At 41.0% G+C, this 8,520-nt stretch overlaps 1 protein-coding gene across 1 annotated transcript in view; it reads right to left on the bottom strand.

The window, feature by feature from the left end:
* UBR2 (ubiquitin protein ligase E3 component n-recognin 2) overlaps positions 1–7,078 on the bottom strand; it is a 124,980-nt gene extending 117,902 nt beyond the window's left edge. The window contains 1 exon segment of the mRNA XM_006100547.3: positions 6,673–7,078. Coding sequence (XP_006100609.1) covers positions 6,673–6,750 — 78 coding nt within the window. The 5' untranslated portion in view covers positions 6,751–7,078.
* Between the last annotated feature and the right edge of the window lie 1,442 nt (positions 7,079–8,520).

Raw genomic sequence — 8,520 nt, 5'->3', positions numbered from 1 at the left:
CCTCACTCACACACACACACACACACACATATTGGGCAGCCAGAGTATTGGTTTAAGTGTAGAGAGAAAAAAGAAGAAATAGAGTTTCTCCTTTCAGATACTCAACATGTCCAAAACGGAACTAATGATCACCCCACACACACACCAAAACCCTGCTATTACCATTACTTCCCTATTTTAGATACCAGCATACACCTAGGTATCTAAACCAAAAAAAAAAAACCAAAAAAAAACAACCCTGAAAATATTCCTCTTTCTCACTCCAATGTCCAATGAAGTCTTTTCCATTGGGCTTCTTAAATCTTTATTGCATCCATCCATTTCTTTCTCTCCATCTCCACAAGCATTAACTCCACTTAGTCCAAATCCCCCATTCCTATCTTTCACCAGAATTAGTGCAACAATGTCTTAAATGGTGATCTCCACACCTCTTACCCCTCTACAGTCCATTTCCCAACCTCACTACCAGAGTGATTCTTGAAGTCAGCTTCTCCTTGTACTGAGAATCAAGTCAGCTCTCCTAACATGATTTACAACATTCCTGCCTTGTATCAATACCTTCCGGTCTTCTCCTCCAGACCCATATTGGCTCCTTTCTCTGCTTTATAAGGCTATTTTCTACTCATTTTTCAGATCTCAGCTTCTGTTTCACTTTTTCTAAGATGCCTTCTTAACCCATTCCTCTCCCCCATCTCCCATTTCCATATACCCCCAGGTCTAAAACAGAAGTTGGCCTCAGTGGGCATTTAGTAAAATCTGCTAACTGAATGACTATAAATACGTTTACACTACTTACTGTCACATTACACTAATATTGTGGAAAGACTCTCTATGTGGTTTCAATGAAAGCAAAGATAGAGCAGATCCAGGCCTGCAGACTCCAAAAACTAAACCAAATAAGCCCTAGGTAAAGCATCCTTCAAACCACTTCCTTTCTGTTCCCTTTCTATTTCCTGAAGTCTTTTCCCTGTATTCTGTCACTTACCCCTGCCTTCACTGCCAATTGAGTTGGTATGTTTATTTGCCCTCCATACTACTGTTCAAGTGATGTCTAACACCGTAAAACAGTATAAGGTCTTCATTTTAACTATTTGTACAATCTTCAGCCCACTTCCTTCCAAAAATAACATATAAAAAGAGATTTTAAGTATTCATGAGGTGTTATATATTAACTTTCTAATCAATTTCACATTGCAGATAGCTTTTACTAAAATGTAAAAATCCTGTTCCTAAGTTACGGGGCTGTATGGAAGCTTTATGCAGGTAGGAAAGAGACTAAATTATTCTTAAAACAACAGCATTTCTTGACAGACAATCCCACAGGTTTAAGAATTTTTTCTCCATTTATTTATTTGTTTGTTTATAAATCCTCACCCAAGGACATGCTTAGCAAGAGGAAGGGGGAGAAAAGGAGGGAGAGGGTAGAGGGTGGAGGGGGGAGCGGGGTGAGAAAAAAGACCAACAACATCAATGTGAGAGAGAAACAATTGGTTGCTTCCCATATGCTCCCCGCCTGGGGATAAAACCTGCAACCCACGTATGTGCCCTAACTGCAGCCTTTCAGTGCATGGGACTACGCTCAACCAATTGAGCCACAAGGCTGGGCTCTTTCCCCTTTAGAGCAGTAGCTCTAAATAAAAATTACATACATACTTCAGTAATTATAAAAGTGACAAGAGCCCTAACCGGTTTGGCTCAGTGGATAGAGCGTTGGCCTGCGGAGTGAAGGGTCCCAGGTTCGACTCCGGTCAAGGGCATGTACCTTGTGATGTTTCTCTCTCACCGATGTTTCTAACTCTCTATCCCTCTCCCTTCCTCTCTGTAAAAAATCAATAAAAAATATTTTTTTAAAAATAAATAAAAGTGACAAGAAAAAAAAAAGTTAAGGCCCTGGGCTGGGGTAGCTCAGTTGGTTAAAGCATCATCCCGATACACCAAGGTTGCAGGTTCTATCTCTAGTCAGGGCACATCAAGAAGCAACCAGTGAATGCATAAATAAGTGGAACAACAAATCAATGTGTGTTCTTTTCTTTCTCTAAAATTAATTAAAAGGCAAACTAGAATCTAATTCTTTGAACTAAAAAACCATTTTTTTTTGGTTACATCCAAGGGTAAATGTCTAGTTTTTCACCCATTGCTAGTAAACCCTATTTAAAATATGAATATAGAGTCAAATTATCCTAAGCAATTTACTGTTTATGAATGAAAAATTAAGCATTGAGAGTCAATGGATTCCCAGGTGGGTACTAGAATTAACGAGGGTGGGAGGGGGTGGAGGGAGGTCACTTCATAAATCATATAATTGTCTAACCACTACACTTTATACCTGAAACTAATATGAAATAATATTGAATGTCAAATGTAATTGAAAAAAATATTCAAAGAATTCACCTCCATGATCCTGGAAAATTATGATTTAGGCAATCTTACTTTACAACACATTTAAAGATTTTGTTTTAAAAGCAACTTTTGTTTTTATTTTTATGTTCCCATTTCTCTTAAAACTTCGCTTGCAGCCCTGGCTGGTGTGGCTCAGTTGGTTGAGCGTTACCCTATGGACTGTGAGGTCCCAGATTCGATTCCCTGTCAGGGCACATGCCTAGGTTGCAGGCTCAATCTCCAGTAGGCACGTGCAGGAAGCAGCTAATTGATGTTTCTCACATCGATGTTTCTTTCTCTCTCTCCCTCTCCCTCCCTATAAAATCAATAAAAGTATATTAAATGTATATTATTAATAAGAACAAGCATTTCATTCTAAATATTATTTATCACACATTATTCTAAATTATTAAAAAGATATAAAATCTGATTCAAGAAAGGCAGGCATAGCCCTGGTCAGTGTGGCTCAGTTGGTTGAGCATTGTCCCTTGCACCAAAGGGTCACTGGTTTGATTCCCGGTCAGGGCATATCTCTCTCTCTCTCTCTCTCTCTCTCAAATCAATAAAAACATTAAAAAAAATGGCAGGCATATATTCAAAACCATGCAACCAATTAGTGATCCTTTACAGGCATTTTAATGTTTTTAATTTAACAACATATAAATCAAAGTACCTTCACATGAGACTTCTATACCAGAGATACTGAATCAGTGATTTGCAACAGTATAGATTAAAAGGGGGGAAAAGTTGCAAAGAGAAAGTGTGCAGGAAGAAAAACTTTCTGGCTGCCTTTCAAAATAATGGCTCATGTATTTCTCTAAAGAATAAAATTTACAGCTTTTCATATTAGTTCTCACTAATATAAGCTGATTATGTAAGTGTTTAACATGAAAAACTATTGAGATTTCTAATTGGCTGCATGTTAATTTGCCTTTATTTCAGACACTTGTGGCTGTCAAACCAATATGCACAACAGAGTAATAAACACTATCTTATTAGGAGCCCTCCATAGGGAAGTAAAGAAACTGTCAACTCATTCCACTAAAGTAAACATGTTATGACAATGTTTCCAAGAGCTTTCCTTTTTTGAATGCTATATTTAAACCTGGGGATAGAGAGCAACTACAAACACAACAATAAAAGATTCCCTAGAGGTTAGCTTCTTATTACATTATCTAATTATTATTCTATATCCAATTAAAACTGTATCCTTTAACCCCATTTGATTTTGCTTTCAAGCAAGGATAACCAACGCGTAAATTAATTGTAAAGCGACAATTGCTAGTCCTGAAATGGAGTTTTCTGGACTATAAATTATTAAGAAATATTTAAACAAATCATATTATGAGTTGTAAAAATGAAGTAAAAGCATTCGCAAATAAAAATAATATGCTTACTTCAAGAAATAAAAATTATTTAAAAAAATAATATGCAAACTCAATAATAAAAGACAAAAAAATCTAATTTAAAAATACACAAAAGATAGGAACTGAAACTTCTAAAGAAGATATACAAATAGCCAAAAAACTCAGGAAAAGATGGTCAACATCATAAGTCACAGGGAAATACAAATCAAAACACACCCAACAGGATGGCTATAATAAAAAAGACAGTAACAAGTGGTGACAGGATGTGGAGAAGTCCACATCCCTCATTTTCTGTTGGTGGGAATGTAAAATGATGTAGCCACTTTGGAAAACGATTTAGGGAGTTCCTCAAAACATTAAGCATAGAATTACCAGGTGACAGAGGAATTCCTCTCCTGGATAAAAGCCCAAGAGAAATAAAAACATATGTTCCTACAAAAAAAGTGTACACAAAGTTCATAGTAGCATGATTCACAATATCCAAAAAGTGGAAACAACCAAATGTCCATCAACTGATAAATGGGTAAGTAAAGTATGGTATATGCTTACAATGAAATATTATTTTGCAATAAAAAGGAATGAAGTATTGATATATGCTACAATACAAATCTTGAAACACTGTTAAGTAAAAAAGCCAGAAACAAAAGACAACATACTGTACCATTCTATTTATATGAAATTTCCAGAATAGGAAAATCTATGGAGACCAAAAATAGATTAGAAATTGCCTAGAGTTTGGGAGTTTAGGTGAAAAAAAGGGGACTGACAGCTAATGGGCATAGGATTTCTGTTTGGAGGTGATGAAAATGCTCTAAATTGATTGTGGTGATAGTTGCACAACTCTGTCAATATAGTAAACACCATTGAATTGAACTGTGCATTTGAATTATATGTGGAACTTAAAAATTTTAAAGCAAAAAATAACCATAATGAGTATGTTATACTTGGGGAAAATATATGTACTTTTTAAGTCATGATCATCCATCGGAACATATTATAATCAGATCAGTGGAGCATGCAACAAAGCAGACTCAAAAAGTGTTGAGAAAGTGATGCTTGTGGAGTCAATTCTACCAAGTAAAAGAGAAGACTGAGAAGGGAGGGCCTCTTTAATATCCTAAACGTAAAATTATTGAAGATAGCATCTACATGTGTTATTTGTGAAGCATACTATTTAAGATAGATGGGAGATCACCAATAGGGATCTCATAACAGGAGAAGCTGTGCGTAAATAAAGCGTGGGAAAGATGACACTAGTGCTTATTAAGTAATTTCAAATGGATATGATCCCAACACACTGTAGTATGAGGTCTAAAGGCTGCAATAGCTGCTTTCTAAACTTGTTTGCCCTCTCTAAAATTTACTTCTAACCTGAGAAAACTTTATCAATTCATTTTAGTTTGTCACAGGTTTTATAATTGGCTTCCTCAGGAACCTCAGCAAGTTGAAGCTCTAATCTACTTGGTAGCTTGTATTTTTAAGACTGGGAAAATAGAGTACATACATAGCCTGTAATACTGGGCCAACAAACCCAAAATTCGGTGGGAGTAAAAGAAAATACTACTTTGAGGTAAATAACAGATTAGTTATCAATATGGATAATAATAAGATGACACGGAGACGGAAAGTCATGATGACCGTTTTGCTGTTTACTTGTAACACTGCTTTTTCTTTTTCAAATCTCTTTGATAAATGAAGGCCAATGGGGGCCGAAAATCCTTGGTGGTTGTAATATTAAGCAGAAATGAAAACTGCCTAAACAAGTGGGTTAAAAAAAATAATTAAAAAAGCAAACACTTATCATTCAACAATGTAGTCCTGTAAACTCTTCAGCTCTACTACTCCTGCCATGTATTCCATCCACTCTGACTTCGGTGTCCTCCTCAATTCACCCAAACAGCCCCCACAGTGCTCTGCCAAGATGCTGTTTCTAACATTCAGGGTGTTGACGTTAGCTCTCTAAGGCGAAGGCCCTAGAGGTGGGGCCCACGATGTTTTGGTCCATTCATAATCAGTCCGGACAATCTGCTCTAATGGGTGTTCCCCGTCCTTGAAGCAAGATGCCCACGAGCTTATTGACATAATCGCCTTACAACCCTGCTGCCGGCACGAGCGCATTCCTGTTACAGTTTCAGCACAAACCCGGGCTGGGATGATGGTTGAAGTTTGGGGCATAACTGTCCCCACTGTGCTATGGCCAAACCCAACGTTATGAACTTCTGTCTGTTGACAGCTGCTCTCTCAAAGTTACATAACGTCTGTTCTCCACCCCACTACCCCAACTCCTAGAAAAATTATTATTATTTTTTTATCTCCCGGCCTCCACCACTACTTTTTCACACTCAGTGCACAAGTCGAAACACTACTTTCCGCACATTCATCAACACTGTCGACGGGCCCAACCCGTGTACAAACGCACCGAGGAGGAGAGGGAGGGAGGGAGGACCGTACCGTTGGCATCCCTCGGCGGGCGCGCACGGCGGGTCCCGGGAACAGAGTCGGGGCTCGCGCAAGGGGGGCATTTCTCGGCGGAGGAGCCAATGCCCCGCTCAGCTCAAGAAGCGGAACCGGGTGGAGAAAGTGGGGCGATGACACCCCCAACACCAAGAAGGCTCTTTCCTCCGCTCTCGCAAGACCTGGCATACGGGGCAAAGGCCCTGATGCTGGGGGCTTCATGGGAGTTGGGGGGTGGAGGGGGGGGATAATGAAGAGCTGTTGGTTCTGGGCAGGAGGGGGACGTAAGAGGTGGCCGGTGCACAGCGCAGCCTTCGGGGCTGTTTGAGAATAAAGAGGGGAGGGAAGGGGCCGCTCCCCACTCCCCGCTCGGGGAGGCCGGAGAGCCGGGCCCGCTCCGGATTTCCGGGAGTCGGTCCTCCCACGGGCTCGGCCTGCGACGGCCGGACGTCCCGCCCGGGCCGGCACTCACCCCCGCGGTCTCCTCAGCCGAACATTCCAGCAAACTCTGGTCGATGGCCGGCACCTCCGGCTCCAGCTCCGACGCCATCTTCCCTCGTCCTCTTCCCCAGCGCTAACGCCGCTGCCGCCGCCCCAAGGGCCGCGGCCTCGCCACAGCCCGGGGGGCCAAGCTCGCCACCCCTGCCCCGGGCAGTCGGTCCCGACCCGTCCAGGCGGCGGAGGGCGTAGGAGACGGAGAGTAGCGTGAAGGGAGCGGGACAGGAGAGACCGCGGTCTCCGGTAGCTCCCTGCCGGGCTCGGCGCCCGAGTCCAGTCACTGCCTCGTCCCTGCGCTGGGGAAGGACACGGAACACGCTGGGCCTGGCACGGTGCTCGTTTCCACCGCGTCCCGGACTGGGAGAGGGGCAATACCACCGGAGAGCGGAAGCAAAGCTCTCTGGGAAATGTAGTCACCCCTCGCTAGGCCTTGGAGCATTGTGCCCTTATAGGGTAGGCACAGTGGCATTGTGGGAGTTGTAGTCCGTCTGCTAAGGAAATTAGGCAAAGGGCAGGTGAGTGGGCGGGGCTTCTCTGCACAAGCGAATCATGGGAAGAGAATATTAGCAAGAAGCGCCCACCTGGCCCTAGATAGAGGCAGGTGGATAGAGCCTCAGCCTGCGTACTGAAGGGTCCTGCGTTCATTCCCATCAAGGGCACGTGCCCCGTTATGGGCTTGATTCCCCCAGTTGGGGGCGTGCCGGGAGGCAGCCAATCAATGATTCTCTCTACCTCTCCCTTCCTCTCTGAAATCAATAAAAATATATTGAAAAAAGAAAAAGGAAGCGCCCACCTGGAAAGAGGTGGAAGAGCAAGATATTGTGAGAACTGTAGTTTTATCCCTCCAATCGCATTTGTTCAGTTTTGTATGGGCATATTCTAGAACAGTGCCTGGCACGTGGTAGACACCTAAGTACTTTTCAAAGCCTTGCGTATGTTAGGCACTGGAATACTCGTCCAATGAATGAATGAATTACATTCTATTCCTATAGTTCTATGGCCCTGTCGTTTATAATCCCATCCTTTAGACTAGTAACGGGTGTGAACATTACCCAGGTGTTTGAAGGTTTTACAACATGTTAAATACTATTTTAAAGGAAACATTTCCAAGCAAGTTAGTTATGACCACTTATCAGAATTTATAACAAGTCTTGCTGCAAAGGAAAAGGAGTCTACCAAGCCAATTCAGAGATTTACTCTTGATAGGGACGTTTTACAGAAACAGATACTCATTAGATTAGGTACAACATAAAATTATGTTTGGTTAGAGACAGGCATTTGACTGACAGTTAAAATGAATGGGTTTCTTAGAACAAGCCTTAAATTGCCTTAGATTTATCAGGTAATTGCTAACACATTTTATCAGGTATGCTAGTTTATTCACAGAAGAAGATTGTGAATTACATTAGCGAAAAAAAAGTTCTGACTCAGTCCAGGTTTGGGACATGTTTTTGTTGTTTTGTCATTGTTAACAATACTATAATATTAACCAAGTTTTTTTAAAAGGAAATAAAAATTGCCCATAACCTCATAGTCCAAATAAGCCTTGTGATCACTTTTAAAAATAAGTTAGAAATTTATAAGGTTAGAAATGTATAAGGTTAGAAATTTAAACTCAATAGAAATATTTTTAAATAAAAACTACCCCTCTTACCTCAAGTACCTCTCCCCAAAGAAAAGAATTTTTAATACTTTCTTACGATTCTATCCAGAAAAATGTATGCATACATCTGCATAGATATCTAGAATGAGATATTTTCAAATGTTCTTCTGGGTATTACTTTTTTCTTTGCCCAATTTCCTTACACTGATGCACTGCCTA

This window comes from Myotis lucifugus, unplaced genomic scaffold (genome assembly GCF_000147115.1).
Source record: "Myotis lucifugus unplaced genomic scaffold, Myoluc2.0 scaffold_318, whole genome shotgun sequence".
In the NCBI taxonomy this organism is placed as follows: domain Eukaryota; kingdom Metazoa; phylum Chordata; class Mammalia; order Chiroptera; family Vespertilionidae; genus Myotis; species Myotis lucifugus.
Note: the sequence above shows the minus strand (reverse complement) of the source record. Positions and strands in the feature narration are given on the sequence as shown.